Source organism: Psittacula echo (genome assembly GCF_963264785.1).
Source record: "Psittacula echo genome assembly, chromosome: Z".
NCBI lineage: Eukaryota > Metazoa > Chordata > Aves > Psittaciformes > Psittacidae > Psittacula > Psittacula echo.
The window spans coordinates 41038008-41060690 of NC_137742.1; the positions used below are offsets into that span (position 1 = coordinate 41038008).

General features: G+C 38.8%; 1 protein-coding gene across 2 annotated transcripts in view; it reads left to right on the top strand.

Moving 5' to 3' along the window:
• APBA1 (amyloid beta precursor protein binding family A member 1) overlaps positions 1-18691 on the top strand; it is a gene marked incomplete at both ends in the record, with an annotated part of 36445 nt that extends 17754 nt beyond the window's left edge. The window contains 9 exons of one of the 2 annotated variants that reach the window (XM_080637166.1): positions 1320-1465; positions 6519-6551; positions 7642-7728; positions 8305-8490; positions 11502-11681; positions 13047-13259; positions 16249-16368; positions 17014-17154; positions 18620-18691. In XM_080637166.1, coding sequence (XP_080493292.1) covers positions 1320-1465; positions 6519-6551; positions 7642-7728; positions 8305-8490; positions 11502-11681; positions 13047-13259; positions 16249-16368; positions 17014-17154; positions 18620-18691 — 1178 coding nt within the window. The remainder of the gene's footprint in view (positions 1-1319; positions 1466-6518; positions 6552-7641; positions 7729-8304; positions 8491-11501; positions 11682-13046; positions 13260-16248; positions 16369-17013; positions 17155-18619) is intronic. The other variant, XM_080637167.1, reaches the window with a different exon arrangement.
• Positions 18692-22683: the final 3992 nt, after the last annotated feature.

The window sequence follows — 22683 nt, forward strand, 5'->3', positions numbered from 1 at the left end:
AATTATAGCTTTTGTTGGAGACATGATGTTTACATGGCCAGATTTTAGTAGCAGGGGGACTACAGGGATGGCTTCTGTTGGAAGCAGCTAGAAGCTTCCTCATGTCCAGCAGAGCCAATGCCAGCCACCTGCAAGATGGACCCACTGCTGGCCAAGGCTAAGCCCATCGGTGACGGTGGAAGCACCTCTTGGATAGCATATTTAAGAAGGGGGGTGCGGGAACTGTACAACAGTAATTGCAGTCAGGGAGAGGAGTGAGAACATGTGAGAGAATCAGCTCTGTAGATACGAGGATCAGTGCAGGAGGGGAGGAGGTGCTTCAGGTACTGGAGCAGAGATTCCCCTACAGCCTGCAGTGTAGACCATGGTGAGGCTGTGCCCCTGCAGCCCATGAAGATCCATAGTGGAGCAGATTTCACGTGCAGCCCATGGAGGACCCTACGCTGGACCAGGTGATGCCTGAAGTAGACTGTGACCACATGGAGAGCTGGAGCAGGCTCCTGACAGGACCTGTGGATGCATGGAGAGAGGAGCCCAAGGAGCAGGTTTGGTGGCAGGACTTGTAACCTCGTGGGGTACCCATGCTGGCGCTAGTCTGTTCCTAATGGTCTGCTGCACCCTATGGAAGGGATCCATGATGGAGCAGTTTGTGAAGAACTGCATACAATGGGAAGGACTCATGTTGACGAAGTTGATGGAGGACTGTCTCCTGTGAGTGAGACGCCATGCTGGAGCAGGCGAGAGTGTGAGGAGTCCTCCTCTGAGAAGGAAAGAGCAGCAGAGACAACATGTGATGAAGTGGTGAACTGACTTCAACCCCCATTCCCTGCACCACTGGAGGGGAGGAGGTAGAAACCTGGGGAGTGAAGTTGAGCCCAGGAAGAAGGGACATGTCAGGGGACAATATTCTTATGATTTGGTTTTATTTCATGTTAGCCTATTCTGATTTGACTGGTAATAATTTCCCCAAGTCAAGTCTGTTTTCCCTGTGACAGTAAATGGTGAATGATCACTCCCTGTCATCTCAACCCACAAGCCTTTCATTATATTGTTCTTCCCTGTCTAGTGGAAGAGGGGGAATGATAGAGCAGCTTTGGTGGGTACCTGGCATCCAGCAAAGGTCAACCCACCACGGATGTTGTGAGCATTTGGTTGGTATTTTGTACCTTTGAAAGTACTGTTTGCTATGTCATCATGCTAAACTGAAGTATTTTAGGGAGGATTTGCAGCCGTCAGGTACAAGCTCAAGTTGTCGGAGTGCTACTGGTTTGCTGTGGTTCAGCATGATTTTCTTCAGTGACTGCTTTCCTGTGTTACAGTTCCTGGACCTTGTGATCCTGAAGACTTAATCGATGGAATCATTTTTGCTGCCAATTACCTTGGCTCAACTCAACTGCTTTCTGATAAAACTCCCTCCAAGAATGTGAGAATGATGCAAGCTCAGGAAGCTGTCAGCAGGATCAAGGTGAGGAATAATTCCTGCGGCTTTTCATACGGGTACTTTAAGGTTGTGGATATAAAATTATTATGTATGCAGTATTTTTTTCATATGAGGTTATCTGGAGTTTCAGAAGGTTAAGTGCCTCATCTTTCTTTCTGCAAAAATAAATCACGTATTTAATGCTGCTTTTGGAACAGGATTGATAAGGAAAAGTTACCAAATAGTTTTAATTCCTACAGTAATACTTGTGCTGTGTATGCTAAGCCAGAATCGGAAGTGAGTGGTGGTCTAAGTTATATATTACTTGGGTGTTGAGGGAAAATAGGCTTAGGGTATAACTAATGAGTACTGCAGCTGCTTCTGGCTTGGCACTTGATGGAACTGGTAGTGTGTTAGTTTCTGCAGTTATTTTTGACCCTGCTATGGATGCTAATTTCTCTATCACATAATTGCTATGAGCCAATTTAGAAAGAAAAGGAAATCCTGTGATGGTGCAGAGATTTATGGAAAAATATAATTTGCCCTGGCATGTGGTATGTTAGTTTTGTCCATTGAAATTAAAGTGTATGGATGGAGTATTACATGGCTGTAGAAGATGCTCCAATATTGCCACTACCCATACATGACTGGATGGTACGCACACAGCTTCATCTTCTGCTAATCCAGCTAACTAACACAATCTCAGCTGAAAGTTTTCCTTAGTTTAATACCTGTGTGTTCTTCTTTTGTATAGTTTATATTGGATTCCAACTCAGACTCTGTGTGCAGTTGTATAAAAGAGAGGAAGAGAGACAGCATGTTACCAGCATGGCCATTAGCACTGTCTATTAAGTTGGCTGATCCTTCTTACTATTCCTTCAGATGTTTTCCATGCCAGGTGTATAGTTTGGTCTGTGTTTGAAACTTTGAGAGGGAAGCTCCACCTAGAACTGTTGAGATGCTTCCAGAAACTGTAACTTTGTTGGTGTTCAAATACATAAGTTCTTGTAACCTTTTCTCTGAAAATCACTGACGTCTAGCATTTTCGAGGAGGCAGGGATATAGCCTTTCTCTTACAGATAAGTCACTTTCTGCTCTCTCTGTAGAAGTTTCCACAAACTTAAGCAATAACGGCCTTTGGAAAAAGAGCCATTTATCCACGTTCTGCGGAGACTGAATTCAGTGACATGTTTTAAAAAGACTTTTCACTTAGCTTTCTCAACTCTGGCAGGTCTTGGTAGGTTCTTCACAAAACTACAGTGGAGACTTCCCCTTACACACTGTGCTTCTTTACTGCTCTGGGTGTAAGTAAGGCTGTACCTCTCTAATAGTACCCTGGGCCGCATGGTAGAAAAAATGTCTGATTTGAATGCACAGGAAACTAAAGGTAAGATAAAGAAAGGAGAGAAGTAAGGGCTTCAGTGAGGCAGGGTCTAAGAGGTTGGAAGAAAAGATTAGCATCAGCTCTCATGGGAAACTGGTATCAGGAGTTAGACCTGGGGCTGGGCAGGAAGTTTGCACCTAGGAGGTAAAGCTTGTCTGGGAGTATGCAATAGACAAAGATTGAAGGGATGTACTAGAGAAAAATGGAACAGGATTGATTCAAAGCAGGCCCGGGAGGTAGAAGAATGTAGAATCTTTCCCTGCTGCTTACTGTATTTCTTTAAAAATCATTAACAAAATAAAGTTCTTTCTGAGGATTCTGTTATGCCTCAGCACTGCTGTGCCCCAAAAAAGAAGAAATCTGTTTAGCTCATTTTACTCATAAAGCTCATAATTTATACATCCATAAAAATCAGCAGGCATGCATATTCTTGGTTGTAGTAAATTTGTCTTGGGATGGAGGCCCAAGGAGTTGCATTGTTAATCAGGTGAGACCCTAGCTGGTATGCATAATTTTCTTAAACTGTAAGTGTATTTCAGCAAATTACTGGCTTACTGCATGGCACTCAATACCATTGTACACTGCTTCTCTGATTCCAGGTGAAGCTCAGGCAATACAAATTTAGCTCCCTGTACCTTAGGGTCTTTGATTTTTTTGGGGTTGGTTTGGGCTGATTTTGTTGCTTATTGCCATTAAAGCTAAACTTTTATATTGAAAAATTCATTATGACAGATGTGAGTTCTTGCTGCCATATTTGTCACTGGATAAGATAGCCTTTAGCCCCAGTGTGTAAAATACTGCTCACAAAATGATACTTGTGCCCTACTCATGTTTGCTTACAGAATGTGTTAGGTGTTGCATATGAAACATTTCTCTGCAGTTAAAGAAAACAAAGGTTATTTACTAAGGATGAACTTTAAAAACTTTGCAGACTTGAAGTTAAGAGTATTAAAAAGGTGGGGGAAAGCTTTGTTTAAGGCCCGCTGGGTACACATACCTTCCATATGAATATATTTTGAATTTAATAATCTCTATGATGCTTTCTTTTAGCAGAGCCTTCAGACCACATATTCATTCGTTTAGAATATGAACAGATTTTGAAAACAATTCTTTATGCTGCTTCTTTAAATAAGTAGCTATCAGTTAAAAGTACAAGAGTATTTTTGCTTGGGTTTTCATCTCTGTGAAGTCCAACTAAGTTAAAAGAGATACACTGCTTTGAAGGCACTCATCAGGTGTAGCTATTTCATATTTCCACTGGGAGAAACTTTTAGGAAAGGCATTTCACCGTATTTATTTTCTCAGATAGCACAGAAAGAAATCTCTTTTTACATTTTACTTGGAATGCATCTGTAATACTTGTAACACAAAAAAGCTGATGTTCATGGTTGCAATTCACAGCTGATCTATGTTGTAACATTTCACATGTGAACTAAAGATTAACTTTTATTTTTATTTTTTGTCAGCACATTTGACCTGTATGAGAGTTTTGAACATTTTTAGATAACAACTGACTTAATTATTGAATGTAATTAAAGATCATACCCATATGTGGAAATAGTTTAATATTCTGCACATTTTGTTTGCTCAGTGTTATCTTGGTGTTCACTGAGTGGCAGTACATTTTTTGTATAGGTTAAATGGGCTTGAGTATATTTAAGACATCCTTGTAACCTAAATGGAAGCTTGTTGGTTCTTCACAATTTGTAGTTTTGGAATTGCTACTTGATAAATAATTACATTTTATTTACCTTGAACAAAAAGCCTGAACTCTGAATATTAAAAAAAACCCCAACAACAACCAAATGAACAAACAAAAAACACACACAAAAAAAATACTTTGTTTAGATCAGGTAGTTTTGGGCTGGCTTTTGTGGTTTTTTTTTTTTCTAAAAATATAGAAGGAGTCTTTTGATCTAAATTAGCAAAATAATGTGGTGATAAAGCGGATTTGTCTGATAAAGTGTCTTGCATAGAATTATACTAATTTGGTTTTTTTTTCCCACGGGCCTAAACTTCTTTTCTGACATTTTTGTAAAATTTGTTATTCCATTTCATTATCTTAATGTTACTAAATATTTAAAATCATTTTTTAAAACATAAATAATAAGATGCTTCCATTGCAAGAACAGAATTTCATTAAATTGAATTATTAGTATATTTCGATTAATCTTTGACTCTGCATTGTAAGCCTCTAGCTCAAGGATTTTTTTTCTCCCTTTTTCTTCTTTTTGGCCTGTGTTTTTCATCTTTTGTGAGGCAAATCACTCTGTGAAGTTTGGGTGTGGAGGAACATTGAAGGTTGAAGGAGAGTTTGATTTAAATGCTTTTTCTCATGAGTGTCTCCCCCTTGCCCAGTGTATGGCAGGCACCTGTTATTCAAGATGAGTATATTATTTCTGAGTAGCAGTGTAAATTAATATCAATATAATGAAGAGCCTGCAGCATGAGGCAATTCTAATTGCTTTTGCATTATTTTGCAATCACCAAGCTATAAAATATTTTCTTAGTTTTAAAAAGGTGACTAAAAGCTAATGTGAAAATGTAATTGTAAATAAGCAGCACCATCTCAAGCTTCAGTAGCTGCTTTCAGATTTATTTAGGCAAAACCTGACAGATTTAAGTTGTGAGCATCAGTATAAAACATTTGATATGCCTTGTGATTCAGGCCTCCTGTTTATTCTTCAGAAAAGTAGCTAGCCGTGAATCACTGTGAAGCCTGTAATAGTAAGCCTCCTTCCCACCACAAGTATAAGTTAATTAGCTAAGAGGCTGTTACCGTTGGAAGTAAAAGGGTATCTGCCAGCCTAGTGAGTATTGCATTTCTTTAGTAAGCAGGTCTGTAAGTTCAGTTTACCTTGGGTTGAATTAATTATTGGGAGACTGTAAAGATGGGGCTTATTTGTGTCATTACTGTTGCCACAGGAGTAGCACATAAATAATCAGTTTGTTGCAAGGAGTTGATACATCCAGTTAAACTACCTAAGGGCAAGAGATCTATTTTCAGGAGTTTGTGGAGATGAAGCACATGCTCCACTGCCTTCTTGAAAAAATGTGGTAGTATGGACATACCTTTGTGCGGGTGTCACAGGAAACCCTGTTGTCCAGCTATGCAGTGCTAACATTGTATGGGTATATTTGCACAGAAGGAAGAGAAAATGGAGGTGAAATTTACCTTCTGCCATTTTGTTTCTCTAGGACAAGGTATTGTACTTTTAGGGAGGTTGTTTTCTGAAGATTGTTTAAGCAGGAGAGCATTAGGAAACTTGAGTCTAAGTCCTTAGATTCTAATTTTAGAATTCTAATCTGTTAGATTAGAAACAGATGTAATAGTAATGGTTAAGATTATTCTCTCACCATTTACAACCATGTTGCTTCAAAAAGAGTAACATGCCTTTCACTGCTGTAAATGAGGGAAGCTCTGGGTTTTTTCCTTTAAAAAAAACATCCTTTTGTAGTCTTCCTGATTCTTTTGGTGCAGTTTCTTTTCAGTTTTAAAGTAACTGTGCTAAACTTGAATTTTTTTTTTTTTCATTTTTTTTTTTTTTTCTTAAAAAATAATAAAGGAGAAAATGAATCTAAGCAGGGACTAATTTAGAACACCTAGTAGTCTCTGAGCCCTGGCGTTAAGCATGCAGATTCCTGCTTGACTTGGAGTCTCTGTAAGTTCTTTTCTAACTATTCTCCTGTCTCTGTTTGTTCCATGCTAAGCAGATGGCCCAGAAATTAGCCAAAAGCAGGAAGAAGGTGCAGTACAAACTCCATCAGCTTGATGTTATGCCTGTTCTTTTGTTTTCTGGGAAGGTTTTTGCTTTTATTTTTATTTTGTGTTTTTATTTTCTGCATCCAGCAAGGTTCTTTCAGATTTATTTCTGAGCCACCATGCAAGTTAACATTTCTTCAGAAATCAGTTGCCTGATTGGCCATTTTTTGTTGCTTATCATTAGCCATTTCATGTTAGAAATAGAGTAAAGATTGGATTTATCAAATGGTTACAGGCAGTACCCAAAATGCATACTGAAGAAGCAGGACTGACATGGCAAAGGTTTTAACTTGTAAAATGTTAGATTAAAATCAAGTCTTTTTTAATTTATTTTATCTTTTTATAAGAGTGCTTTGTTTGATTGACAGATGTGTCAAATTGCTGGATGCAAAAAAGAAAAAAGTTTATGTGTTTACATACAGTAATATGTGGAAATTGACTCATACTAGTAATAAATTTAATTTATGGAGTTTTTAAGTATGTTTTAACAAATCTAATTTAAAAAAAAACTTTAAAGCGTTTGTTTCCTGTTAACAAAATATGACTTCTAAAGTGGGTTAGTGCTTGAACAGTATATTTTCTGACTGTGAATGTCTTCTTACCAGAACTGCATTATGAATTGCCTAAACTGTACCCACCTGTGGTACAGGTTTTTCCACTGGTCTTGTCAGTCACTGTTAGGCCATGTAGAAATTCCTCAGACGAGAGTTTGTGTTCGGCCTTTCGGCTGTGTGAAAAAACTCCTTTAAAGTGGGATTCATAGTTGGAGAAAATGGGAGAATCATTTTTATTATTATGAAATCTTTATATAGTTCATATTGCAGTCAGATATAATTTTACTGAATGAGGAAAAATACCAGGGAAGCTTTTATGAGGTTAACATTTTTTCCAGCTAATATTGACTATCATATATATTTATAGTTTCCATATCTTTGTGTTTAGCTTTTGCAGTCTTATACTCTTATCTTGCATTGCTGTTCTGGTGACTGTGTCTTAGTGCACCCCTGTTTGTGAGCTAACATCCTCAGTAATTTGATTTCCTAATGTGTTTGACTCTAATCTATTTACTTGCAGGCTCCAGAAGGTGAATCTCAACCCATGACTGAAGTGGACCTCTTCATTTCTACACAGAGAATAAAAGTACTGAATGCAGACACACAGGTATATAGATAAAGACACCTTTGTCAGTATTGTGGTTGTAGGCTACTGAAATAGACATTCAGCTACCTGCCAAAATTTGTCGTTCAAAAAGTGCTAGCTTTTGTATTTCCTTCCAGGATTTCCTAGTAAGAAATCCATGCTCAAGAACAGTTACTCTGGTGTGTCTGTGTAGAAATTATTAGAATTTGCAGGTTAGCTAATTGCAGTCAGCCCATTTTTCACAAACCATGGTGCACTGAGTATTGATTGTGTTCAGAGTAGCCCAAAATATTTGGTTATGATAATACGAAGCTCATAGGCCTTTGTACATACATGCCCAATGTATTGAGGTTCTGTTATTGTGGTCTTTATGTGCTTTTCTGTAGAAAACACAACTTTCATTCGTAAAGTTTACTCTTTGTTTTACTTCTGGAAAATGAAGCTCTTGTTTTCTGTCAGCATCTTCGTGTATGACAGGTATTACAGACTTCACTTTAACAGGGGTCTTACATTGCTATTTGTTTTCTTTCATAATACTGCGTGAGCAATAAGAACTTTGTTGAAATGGCTGCTCATGTTGTTTTTTGTATTCCTCAGGAAACCATGATGGATCATCCCCTGCGGACCATTTCTTACATTGCAGACATAGGAAATATAGTTGTTTTGATGGCTCGTAGGCGAATGCCACGGTCTAACTCCCAGGATAATGTGGAAGCATCTCACCCTTCCCAAGATGGAAAGAGGCAGTACAAAATGATTTGCCATGTCTTTGAGTCTGAGGATGTAAGGAATCACTTTGTCTTGTAATTTTCTAGGGGTGGAAATGTAAGCTCATTTTGGTAGGCTTTAAGTTCATTGAAAGTGGTCCTGTTTGTTCTTTAACTGCAATCGAATATTTCATCTAAGCAGAGGAACTTGCCTTCTGTTTGCATGTTTGGACTTGACATTTTACTCACAAAATTGGTGCTCATAGAAATGGTTCCCTGTTTTAAGTTCCTTTAATGCCTTCCAGTAACAATGAGAGGAGGGCCCAGTTGCATCAGCTTACAAATATTAGCTCAGATCGTACATGTGAGAATGTAAGTCTATCAGAGGTGCTTATTTTCCTAGGAAAGGGTGAGGGCACCCGTTTCTTGCAAACAGCGGCTATATATATATCATACGTACACATATTCATAGCTTTTCCAGGAACTAATTATAATATTTGCATTCTAATTATGCGTGTGCTTTCTTGCTGAGTGGGGGTCTCTGGTGATAGCAGAGAGTCTTCCTCACTGTTTACTGAATGGCCTCAGTGCTTGCACATGCTCACAGGTGCTAGTGCTGAGTTAGCAGAGGGTATGTCCTTTCTTTGTTCTGTTCCAGTCTCTCTCCACACTGGGTGCCACTGTTATCTTGAAGGCTAGCATCCTTGATATTATTTACTGTCTCCTTAGTTGTTATCAGTCCCATGATGTTCCTTCCTCATCAGCCAAACATTCCTTTCCCTCTACGTATTAGTGAGTTAGAACAATTTGCTGTATTTTACTATGTTAATTTAAAGCCACACTCACTATTGTTAGTTTAAACCTATGATTTAAGCCAGCAGTGGTCTGACTATGGTTAGACTTTCTGGATCTGTTTCCTAGGTTGCTGTTAATACTTTGGCTAGCCGGAATCTGTATTTCCGTTTGGGAATCACTGATACTACGATTTGTCGCTGACATCACTGCCAAACAATTTGTTTGGGTCAATTGTATTTGTGTCAGATGTGATCCTCCCTCTGCCACTGGCTATTGGAAAGGACATGCCTGTAGCTCCAATAAAAGCAGTGCTCAATGATGTGAAAATATCATGAGAAATGGTAGGAGATTATATCAGCTCTTCTTAGTCATGGTATAGTTCACGAATAGTTTGCAAAATTAATGCCAAATTCCCAAATGACTAAGAAAGAATTAGAATGTAAATACTGTAGCACCTGTTAGCAGCAGATAGATGGCTTCAAAGATCTTGTGCATCCAGTGGAGTGAGTCTGTTTGTATTATAAAATTCATGTATTTATCATCGTCACTGTTTCTTCTTCTGGGACAGTTGGATATTTAGAAGAATTTACCCGGTAGCTGACATAAAAGCTGTAAGCCCTTGAACAGGTGTTGACCAGAATGTGTCTCTGCTTGAAAGAGGGGCACATCACCAAATTTTCAACCTTATTTAGAACTGAACCCTAGTGATATTTCCAAATGCTGGGTGTCTAAATGGGAGTTATCTTCTCCTGGACAGAAGATACATGTGTATGAATTTAAAGTCTGCATTTGTTTCCTCACCTGGGTTACTGAGCTATGAATCTGTATTTTTCTCATTTTCTTGCTGTCTTGTTCTCACTGTCAAAACTGGGTTGATCTGAGAAATGGTAAAATACCATTTATATATATAAATATATATATATATATATATACAATACCTGGTCTAGGTACTGGCCTTTTCAGCACTAGCCATCATGCTGCTCTCATCAGCAGGTTCAGTTCTAGTTTGAGTTGCTTTAAGATACAATCAACTTTTTATTTCCGAATTGGGAAACTTTTATTCACTGGGGACCAAACTGAAGTTTAAATGCAGCTAGCAGCCTGTAAAAAAAATACGCCTGAGCAGTATTTACCACCAGCACTCCCCCAGGCTTGCCTTGTCAACTGTGCAACTCTCCTCTCTTTTTCCCACCCTTTGCCAGAGCCAGCACTGTGCTTCAAGGGACTGTTTCAATATATATTGAGGCCAACTTCTGTGCACCACACAGTGCTTACTGCATGTATTGCTCCAGTTATGCACAGCAGTACTGCTGCTTTCCTGTCCTGGCCATTACCTGTCTCTTACAAAAACTATGATCACTACCTCAAAGAGAAGCATCCCTCTTGTCATATTGTTTCCCCTACCTTGCATGACCCAGAGCTTTCCCTGTGTCTGCCTTGTGCCCAGTTTCTCTCCCCTTGCTGCAGATCTAGAGCAGCTCACAATGGGAGCAGTGCACTGTAGTGAGTGGTGCATTCGGTGGCTTTAGGTGCCGAGAAAGCTATTGGAACCTGCAAATGCTAGAGGGTGCACACAGAGGACAGGTTGAGAGGGAAAGGGAAAGGGGGCTGGCAGAGTCATGGGAGCTGGAGGGAGGGAAACAAGAAACATAGATGAAAGGGGTTAAAGGAGGTAGCATGGTGGAGAAGATGTGTGTGACCATTTCCAGTCACTGCAAGGTCACCAGTTGCTGCCGTTTTCCTTTTTCATCTGAGACTGAGGTAGGATCAATATGGATATGATAGTTTTAAAGGAGAGTGAGAAAAGGAGGGAATACCCTCTTAAATGTGGATGTATGTTTTCTAGCAGACATTTTAATTTTCACTGCTGGCTTGCCAGAGAATGACATTGCCTCTGCTAGAAGGGAGAGCCATCTGGGAGGTGCATATGTGGGAAGAATTGTAGGTGTGAGCTACAGTGACTACAGTAAGCGTACATTTACATTTATACTAGCAGTTCTTGCCTGTGAAAGGATAGCTTTATTTATATTTATCATTTGTAATTGTTTAGCAGGCTGGATTCATGGCACAGGTGAATGTGTTGCTATTCTGTGGGTATTTTAAATTAGTTTTTAACACAAATATTTTTTAAGCTGGATTGCAGTAACTTGCAGGTTCAGTAAGTTGATGATCCATTTTGCAGGTTCATTAAGTTGATGATCCATTTTAGAGTGTGATTGTAACATAGAAGGTGTCAGTGGACAAGACCATCATAATGTTTCAACTTTTTCTTTTCTCTGGGGACATCTACAGGCACAGCTGATTGCACAGTCCATAGGTCAAGCATTCAGTGTGGCCTACCAGGAATTTCTGAGGGCAAACGGAATCAACCCAGAAGACCTGAGCCAGAAGGAATATAGTGACTTGCTCAATACCCAGGACATGTACAATGATGACCTGATCCACTTCTCCAAATCTGAAAATTGCAAAGATGTATGTCTCATTTTTCTTCTGTAACAGCATTAAGCTGCTCTGTACCACTTGCAGACTCTCATGCTGGTATAAATCAGAAAACCATTAGTCCTTTGTATAAATGACATCAGCAAGTCTAGAATATCCTCTCAAGTAGGGCACTCTTGTCATCACTTCTGTTTCAAAGGCAAACAGTGAACCCCAAATTTATCAGCAGTGAAACGGTTTACCATCTGTTTGTATTCTTTTTACCAAACAATTTCCTGACATGTTTGAAAATTAATTTAAAACAGATTAACAGATTAGCACAGTTTAAGAGATTACAGTTATCGTTGTTTAACCCCAGATGGCAATTCAGTACCACACAGCTGCTAACTCCCCACATTCCCCCTGACAGTGGGTTGGGAAGGAGAATAAAAAAAAAGGTAAAACCTGTGGGTTGAGATAAGAACAGTTTAATAATAAAACTTAATTATTATTATATAATTGAAATAAAAAGGGAGACAACAGAAAAGGAAAAATAAACCCCAAGAAAGGCAAGTGATGCAAAGTACAATTGCTCACTGACTGCCCATCGCTGAGCAGCGATCGGTCCCTTCCAGGTACCTTCTCCCAGTTTATATACTGGGCATGACATTCTGTGGTATGGAATACCCCTTTGCCTAGTTTGGGTCAGGTGTCCTGGCTTTGCTTCCATTTCTTGTGCCCCTCCTCAGTGGCAGAGTATGAGAGACTGCAAAGTCCTTGGTAAGAGTAAGCACTACTGAGCAACAACTAAAACATTGGTGTGTTATCAGCATTGTTCTCAGATTAAAGCCAGACCACAGCACTACACCAGCTACTAGGAAGAAAATTAACTCTCTCCCAGCTGAAACCAGGACAACAGTAAACAGTAAAAAATTTATAGAGGCATAGGTATTTGTGAAAGTGGCCAATTCCAGATTTTAAAGTATTGTGTTTGCTGAAAAGATTTGTATCTTGGGTAACCAAGTAAGTAAGCAAGTAAGATGAACCAGTGTACCTATACACAGGTAGTGGTTTTTCCAATCCACAGTCATAAACTCTTGCAGTCTCTTCTTACTATCTTTGTTAGCTGAAGCCCAGGGCATCTGGGTGTCTTCCACTCTAATTTCTTCTGTTTGTATGTTGTGAGGAGTGTTTCACACTGAGCAAAATCTGTGTTATGTAGTGCTGATTATCTCATGTTTGAATACAAATGAAATGGTGTAAAATGTTTACTCTAGTTTGTTTTACCATTGAATTAGGAAGGCAGGTTGCAAATAAAGAGGAGTATATATTTCTTGGTCATATGAATGTTTGCAGGGGAGTGGTGTTACTTCTATAAATATGAACAAGCTTCTTGAAACACTTTTTCTTATGATATAGGTTTACATTGAAAAGCAAAAAGGGGAAATCCTAGGTGTGGTAATTGTGGAGTCTGGCTGGGGATCCATTTTGCCTACAGTCATCATAGCCAATATGATGCATGGAGGACCAGCAGAGAAGTCTGGGAAGCTGAACATAGGGGACCAGATCATGTCAATCAATGGGACCAGTTTGGTTGGTTTACCACTCTCAACATGTCAGAGCATTATAAAGGTAAGGAGAATGTTCTGGAGGTTACGCATTTTGAAAGGGTTACATATTAACCCCATTAGAAGAGCAGAAAGTACAGAACTTGTAAGTAAATTCTTACCGAATGTTTGTGTAGCATTTTCCATTTCATGATCTTTAAACTACAGTGGTAATTATGCTACACCAACCTTCTAATTCCCAGAAAGTGAGCCATACCATTTACTTTTACAGAAAAGGACTCTGTACAGAACTTCACAAGAGGATATTTTGTTCAGAAGGAAGATATTGAAAGATACATGCTTAAAATTTTATGTGACAAATGGAGGCACAGGTGCCTGATATTGTCCTAGGCCGTATCAGCTGCTTAAATGCCTCCTAGTATCTGGCCAAAATAGAGCTGATACCTTTTGCTTGTTTTTAACTATTTTTAAAACTTTTAAAATTTGAATTAAAGAAGTAATTTTCCTCTCTAGAAACTTTGCCTGATATATTTAGAAGCCTGATGCTTCTCTTTACTTGGGATAATAAAAATGGGATTTTAATTAAAAGGCTTTTCTTGTTGTCAGAAAAGTGTGTAACTGCAAAAAAGCATGTCTGGGGTAGCTGTAGCATACAAAGGAATAGGTATTTCAGCATCAGAGTTTCAAGAGGCGAAAAGATGCGTTACCAGTGAATGTTTAAGGTATACAGACTTTGTTATTCATCAAAATAGCCCTACAGAGCTCTTGCAGATCAAAACTTGTCCTGTAGACAGGTAATGTAATGCTGCTAGTGTGCTATACAGAAATCCTTCTCTAATTTCTAGGAATATGCCTGTTAAACTTACTTCTTAGGCAACTTTCTGATAACAAGTTGTACTATGTAATATGCTTTTTTCATTTTGTACCTGGTAAAATTGTAAAATATTTTTCATTTACAAAGTAAAAAAAAAGAATTCTTTCTAAAATCAGCTTCTCTGATTCAGAGCCTTGTCAGAAGGATTTTCACTGTGCTCATCTGTACTTTATCAAAACAGGAACAACCCACTTTGCTGTTTCCAGCTTCTGCAGACCTTTCTCTTCCTCACTGATACTTAACTGCTGTTGCTATAGGAACTCTAACCATTTACATTGTCTTTCTAAGGAGAAGACAGTCTGTATGTTTGAAGGTCTTCATAGCCATGCATCTGGAGCTGTTCATATAGTGCTTTTGGTAACAAGTATATGTGCCACTGAATGATCTCAGCATACATTTAGATGTGGCAAAAATATCTCAAGATTTCAGATTTCTTTAGCATGCAGTAAGAACCCTATGAAAAGATGAGAGCATTATGTAGATAAGAAGAGTATCTTGCAGGCACTTCAAATAAGATAATTTCAGTATTATGGATGTAATCTCTGCTACTAATTGGCCATAAACCAATTGCAGACTGACAGAGCTTGGAAGAAGCTTTCCATATGTGGTGGTTATTCCCTAATTGTATTATGCTACTTGTATCTTTTTCAGAAGCATCTGGTGCTGGCTACAATCACAAACAGACTCAGGGGCTAGATAAACAAAGTCGGTCAAATGGTTTCTGATCAGCAGAATTATTACAGTATGAATAGCATAGCGTAGCATAGCATACAGTATGCATATCGTATCATTCTGCATATCAGCAGAAACATATTACCAGTATTCATAATACTGGAAATTAGTATTTTTTAAATGCATGCATTTTCTGTAAAGTAAGAAAATCTTTTGTCAGGGGTCATATTACTTTTTTTCAAGGAATACATATAAATAACTTGCGCATTCATTACGGAAGTAAAAATGCATCATATCAGCTTTGTTGAGGGCATGTAACCTGAGTGAACTCCGGTGACTGAAATTAGACACCTAAATTCCTCATTGAAATGGACATCTCTATGCTGCATGACTCCTACCACCCTGGATTTAGAAGCCTGAGGCAAAAGCCCCTAGACTTCTGAGTAAGCGTGGTACCCACATTTTAGTATAGATTGATTAGTCCCTGTGTTCTACAGTGTGTGTTGTTATGAAGACCTGCATATAGAAGATGAGCGATGGGTGTTGCATTAAGTAATGTGGAAGTTGCTGTATTCTTTATAAAGCATTTGTTTCCTGATGTGGATTTTATTTATGCATCTATTTATGGCTAATCTTTTCTTTGAATTAAGCCTTTCAGAAAAATATCTTAACAGTTTCCAGAATACAGCTCTGAATACTTGAAGTTGTAAATTTATCTGCATTTTTAATTTGAATTTTCATGGAGACATACAATCACAGTCTCTGAAGCTAGCAGTCACCACTGAAGGTGGTCTAGAGCAACACTTTGATTCAAAGTAGAGAAGGTTTCTTAGGGGTATACCCACACCCACTTTAAATAATTTAAATTATTTTTTATTTTTAAGTAATTCCAAGGATGGCTACTCCACAACCTCTCTGGGTAATTAGTTCCAGTGTTTTACCAACATGACAGTAAAAATAAATTTTCCTCCTTCAATTTTCTTCTCATGAAAAGGACTTCATGGTGAATGTGATACAGCTCGTTTAGAAGGGAGAAGGCAAAGAAATAAGGACTACTGCATTTACAAGCATGAACCTGCTATATGGTTGACGGAATTTATTATATTGCATTAAGGAAGCCATTTATTTGTAACTGTCTGTGCTACTTACTTACAATTTTATTTCCCAGCCACAGTCACTGTTTTTTTTCGTGAGCTGCATTAGAGCTGTTCGGTATTCTTTTCATACATTATTTATGTTATCAAATGAAGACATTGGTGACAGGAAACTAGTTTTCTTAAAAGAACTGTGTCAGCTTCTTGGCAAGAACAATTTGATAGCTTATCATGCATTTTCTGGTGCTTGTGTCTGGTGTTACTGATCAGATTCAGTTAGAATGCATACAAAGAACTGTTTGTTCAGGGCTGTTCCCAGGTCAAAGTTCTAATGCTTCGCCCCACCCCAGTGCTTATATTAAATGTTTCACTCCATCTTTGCAAGCGTTTTTCAAGGTGATTTCTTTTCACAGGGTTTGAAGAACCAGGCCCGGGTTAAACTGAACATAGTTAGGTGTCCTCCAGTAACCACAGTCTTGATCAGAAGACCAGACCTTAGATATCAGTTGGGCTTCAGTGTGCAGAATGGGATTGTAAGTAGCTTCCGCACTGTCTGGTTAAACTTAAATATACATAAAAATTCTTACTCATTTATGGGTAAGTTGTAGCGTGGGAAGAGGGAAGCTGCTGTTCTGTCCCTTACAGTAAGCAGGACTTTGCATATATGTTAATCTAAGATATAAAAGCTAAGTTACTCAGACTTACTTTGTCATTGACTCTACTTACTTCACAATTTTGAAGCCAGCCAGAGGAACAGATCAATTTTTTTAGGTTAGAGAAACAAAAATGTGTAGCAGAGGCAGCTTTCAGTCTATGTCATTCGTGTCTCTAACCAAGCCATTTCGTGATCTCAAAAGAGACTGTCTTTGCTCCTCTTTTGTTGTAAGACCTTTGTAACCTGAACATTGTTAAACTGTTGTTCTTCATATTTTCTTGTATTTCCAAACCATAGCATGTGATGTACAACATAGCCTTTTCTGGCAGTTTGTTCTGCTTTTGGAAGAGAATTAGTCATTTGTCACTAGCAAATTTTACTTAAATCAGTGATTGATTACATTTTAAAATTTGTGGCAAGCCTCCGTGTTTAAATGCTGATTTGCAGTTTACAGGCAAAAATGGGTAATCTAAAGCCTCTGTTCTTTATCCAGACCCTGATAAATTTATTCTTTCCTTTCCAGATCTGTAGCCTTATGAGAGGAGGTATAGCAGAGCGAGGAGGTGTGCGTGTTGGCCATCGGATCATTGAAATCAATGGGCAGAGTGTTGTAGCAACACCCCATGAGAAAATTGTTCATATTCTCTCAAATGCTGTTGGTGAGGTAAGAGCAGGCAATGTGTCTAGGCAATATAACATAGTTCATCACTGTTACTAGCAACAAACAGTGGAAAGCAGTAAGAAGCAGTACCCCTTAAGGGACCATTCTGGGACCAGTACTTTTTAATGTCTTCGTTAGTGACTTAGACAGTGGAATCGAGTGCACCTTGAGCAAGTTTATGGGTGATACCAAGCTTGATGATGCAGTTCATAAGCTTGAGGAAAGAGATGCTATTAGATGGACCTTGGCAGGCTTGAGGAGTGGGCCCATGTGAACTTCATGAAGTTCAGCAAGGCCAAGTGCAAGGTTCTGCACATGGGCATGGGGAATCCCCGGTATCAGTGCAGGGGGGTTGAGAGCAGCCCTGCAGAGGAGGACTGGGGGTACTGATGGATGAAAACTTTTACACCTAGCCATGTGCACTTGCAGCCCAGAAATTCTATCATTTCCTGGGCCACATCAAAAGAAGCATGACCAGCAGGTCAAGGGAGGTGATCCTGCCGCTCTACTCCCCTCTCATCATAGACCCCACCTGGAGTACTGCATCCAGCTCTGGGGTCTCCAGAACAAGACTTGTTCGAGCAGGTCTAGAGGAGGGCCACAAAAATGGTCAGAGGGATGGAGCACCTGTCCTATCAAGGAAGGCTGAGAAAGTTGAGGTTGTTCAGCCTGGAGAAGAGAATGCTCCAGGGAAACCTTATAACAACCTTCCAGTACCTAAAAGAGGCCTACAGGAAAGACAGGGAGAGACATTTTACCAGGACCTGTTGTGACAGGACAATGTTTTAAACTGAGAGAGGGTACATTAGGTTGGACATAAGGGTGGTGAGACACTGGAAGAGATTGCCCAGAGAAGTTGTGGATGCCCCATCCCTGGAAGTGTTCAAGGCCAGTGTGAATGGGGCTTTGAGCAACTTGGTCTGGTGGAAGAAGTCCCTGCCTGAAGCAGCAGGGCTTTGACTGTATGATCTTCAAAGGTCCCTTCAACTGTTCCGTAACTCTGTGACTGCCTCTATTAGGCTGTTGCAATCCAGTTCTAAAAAGTGGAAGTGACAGCAAGCCAGTATATTATTTCTTTTATTATTTACCCGTAGTTCTCATGTGTTTTACAAGTTCACTAATCTAAAAATATGAAGTGCTCGCAAAGAAGCAGTGAATGCTCCATCCCTGACAGTGTTCAAGGCCAGATTGGACAGAGGCTTGGGCAACGTGGTCTAGTGTGAGGTGTCCCTGCCCATGGCAGGGGTGTTGGAACTGGATGATCTTAAGATCCTTTCCAGCCCTAACTGTTCTATGATTCTATGATTGATACTAAACATACTGTTTCATTAAATTGTCACCTGCAGTACTGTAACAAGGGTACAAAAACTCTTATGTTTTACTCTTTTCTTTCTGTCCTTAGCTAGCTCCCTCATCAATGCTCTTGTTTACGTTAGGAACTTGGATTAACTTGCTGTGTTTCCTCTAGATTCATATGAAGACTATGCCAGCTGCCATGTACAGACTGTTGACTGCACAGGAGCAACCAGTTTACATCTAAAGCCTACACCTCACCATCACAATGTGCATGGAGGATGTTTTTCCTCGTTAGTGCTTGTCTCTCTAGTGCTGCATTTCTGTGTCTGCAGAGACATTTCTCAATCTCTCTTTCTCTCCTTCACAGACACAAATACACTGTCTCTCTCTCCTCCCTCCCTTTTTCCTTTTCTTCATACCATTCACCTGTATTTTGGGAAGGGGCAAAATGCATCTGTGGAACTATTTTGGTTGCATTTTTTATAAGTGAAACTTCAGTTCCACATGTGAAACAAGAAAGCAGCCGCATTGCTTACAGCAGGATTCACAAAGAAGATTGATCCTGCTTCATGCTACATAATTAGTCTTATTTTTGTGGCTATAATTTTACAAACTGAGTAAATTAAACGTTGCTTAATGAAATGTCATTACCAAACAGATAAAAGTATAGGGTGAAAAGTGTTCTCTTGGATGTCCTGTGTGTGATTTTGCTTTTTTTGCCCTATTTTCCCACAGGCACTGAGCTCAATATTAAAAATTTATGTCTGTAGGAAAAGTACCAAAAAGATAGTTTACCCTCAGAAAGAATTACCCGATTATGAGTACTCAATAGATGCTGCTGTTGTAAAATGGACTGTCCAAATACACACCTTTAGATTCCTCTCTGTTTTCAGTTCTTCATGATAGTAGGACTCCAAAAGGTACTTTGAGAGTTGTTGAAACATGTTACACTTGTGTTTACTTACACTGAGTCATTTGAGAGGCATTTTTTACAGCTGCCTCGTCCTCTCTGCCCCCAGGTTTCTAGCTTGTTTTCTTCTACTTTGTTTTTAAATGCAACATGTCGTATAGTCCCTTGCCTATTTTAGAGGCTAAAGGAGGGGGGGAGGATCTTTAAATATCTACAAGAGAAATAATGAGGGGATTTCATGAAGAGCTACACTTTTTCTAGGCTCTTCATTCTGAATTTGGTGCACACAACCATGTGTGCCGGTGTATATAGACCTTTTTAAACTTGTGCTTGCTATTTATGAAGTTTGAATATAAGAGATCTGCAGACTATTCTAGGTAATTTTGCTCTCTGAGCCAGTTTTAACATATATTTTTGTCCAAAGACCTGTCTAATTTTATTGACTTTCTCTTTAGTTCATTAAATAGAGAACAGTGGCAGTGGATGAAGTGGGGATAAACTTATTTATTTTGTTATATAATTCAACTTGTGATTTTTTTTTTCCATATGTATAGCACTTAAAGGAGATATGTGTATACTATATGCACTTGTATGAAGATGATAAACTGTAGGGATGTATTAACTCTAGGATTAGGATTTAATTGGCCTCTAACTTGCATGCTAGAGACAAAAGGGGGGAAAGGGGTTTGGTTGTTTTTCAAGGGTAAGAGAAAATAAGCAGTGGCTTCTCTTCCTAGTGAGAGAAGAATTCTTCATTCTCCATAGTTACTTTTTAGCCAGACTATGTACTGGTATTTATGCTGAAATCAAACCATGCATTTAGTCCAGGCTAATGTGTTGATTTCTTTTAAAGAAACAGTTTGCTATATTGTGACTATATTAGAAAGGCTCAGTGAGATGAAAATAAGAGCAGGCCACACCCAGCCACAGACCACTTTTGCTTTGCAAATGTGATTTTGGATAATGGTCACTTTTTTCTCAGTTATTGTGGGGTGGACTGTGCAATATAGGTATTATTTGCAGTCCAGCAACAATACCTGGACATTACTATGGAGATTCATGGAAGTGGATGAGTGTGCTTTTACATGCATCTGCACACTTGGTGCAAACACTGCTACAAGCTATTGAGCACTCTTGCCAAAGGTCCATTTTTGGCTTTCAGAAATCATGGATATCCAGGGGCTGATCAGAGGGAGAGAATAAACTTTGTATTTCAGTGGGCAGTAATATTTAAAAAAAAATAATGAAGTGGTGCATAAGCTATTGTAGAAAGTGAATATGTTTTAGTGTTGAGATTAATGTATGATGACTTGATTTTACTTGCAGTTCTTATTATATGATTTAATCCAAATCTCCAGAATAGCAGATTGCACAAGAGAGCGGTGTTAGTATTCCAGGTTAGTACTTACCTCTGCTACCTGACTGATGCAACTAGATAGTGAATGACTTCTGAGTATATTGTTTAACTGTAGACATCTGATTTATGATCATTTGAACGTTTTTCCCAAACTTTCCACATATATAGTAACATATGTAAATATGATATATAACCATGTACAATTTAGAAGATTATATACAGTGCAGCCTTCCCATGAGTTGTCTGAGGAAACTTAGTGAACTCTTGAAGACACAGTTATCATGCTTCTGGTTCCTGCTACGTTTACACCCTCTGCTTCACTTGTTTGTGCGGTTCTGTCCAGCTCATGTGGTGGGGTCTTTAACTCACTTCACTGGGAAATTAGGAAGATCTGAATATGCAAATGTATTTAGAGATTAAGCAACTGTTTCTTTGAAAATTTTACTGCCAAGATTCTGTGAAGTTGCTGACACTTGAGTGCTTCCACAGTCCATGATAAATCGGTGCTTAACATTAAGCAAGTGAATGCTTGCAGGATCAGAGTCTAGCAAAAAAAAAATCACAGTTTTTCCAGAGTACAGTGTGTGCATAAGATTTCTAAACTGGGAGGTCCTTAGTGCATGCACACTTCTGATAACAGTCTTGTGAACAATCCCATTTTACTTTGTAAAGGGAAAGTTTCAAGGAAAAGGAGCTTGAAAGGGAAAGCTGATAGTTCTCTAGACTGTTGCAGGAGTTTCTTAGATCAAATGTGAATTTTTGATAGATTCAAAGGAGCAAACTGCTGGTTTACATTCCTTCTTCAGGGACAGACCTGAATTCTTTTTCATCCTTGCCACTTCATACACTCTAATTAACTCTTCAGTGTTTACATTAAGGATGAAACATCTCTTGTATTTTTTATCGACAAGTTTCACACATTTGTTTTGGGTCTTGTTTGAATTTGAGACTCAGTTGGGACTTCCAGGTTTGCTTGCTTTGCTTGTTTTCTAAATGAAGTATATTTCTGAAGACTGCAGTGTGGTTGAGATCTCTTGCACATATTTAGCGCAGTACCTAGGCAATGAAGTACTATTGTTCTGTAAAAGAGGGTGAATAGAAATTATTGTAAAGCATTGGGAGAAGCATAGTATTGTATTTGTAACAATATTGTTCTTTGTAAACATTTAATGATCTCTCTATATAAATATAAATATATATAAAAATCTATGTGAGCCTGGAATGTTGATACTGCACATCTACTGAATGTAATTCCTCTGATGTTCTTTGCCACAGGTCTTTGACCTCTGTAATGAAGCTGCAGTGGTTTAATTTGAGAGAGGGGAGGGTATGGGGGAGAGGAATGAGCTTTTTGTTTTGGGTGGGCAGGTGGGGAGTTTCTGGCCAGCTATTTTGTTGTGATGTATTTACTGTGCTACATTCCTTTATTTAACTGAGCGCTAATGTCTGTAAGATTTGCAACAATAAAATACAAAAAAATACCTCAGACAAGGCTGAGAGTTTGCTCATACTGCTCTTGGGGTTGGCTTGCCAGTACGGAATGCATCAGTGCTTGCAAGGTGTTTGAACATCCCTTTCACCACATAGTCTAGAGTAATACTACATGTTTCTGCAGATGTGAACCAACACTATTTATTTTTAAAACAGCATTATTTTCAGGTAATAAATGACAGTAGTGCTCCTAAATTAAGCTGAGTGCTTATCTAAGCTTGCATCTGAGTTTTTACCATGTGACATGTCACCATGTTTGCATCTGCCAAAAGTACGCTATTTTGAGATGCCTTTTATGTGACAGAAATCTTATTTCATTGTCTGAATAATTTTAAATATGTGGTGTTTGGTTTTGGTTTTGGGGTTTGTTTTTTTTTTTCATAAATGAGGCCTCGCTAAAAATTCTTTACACTGACTGTCAGTTCTGAATCTACTGTTTTTCTTCAAAGGTCATCAGCGTGGTTTATTCTTAAAGAAA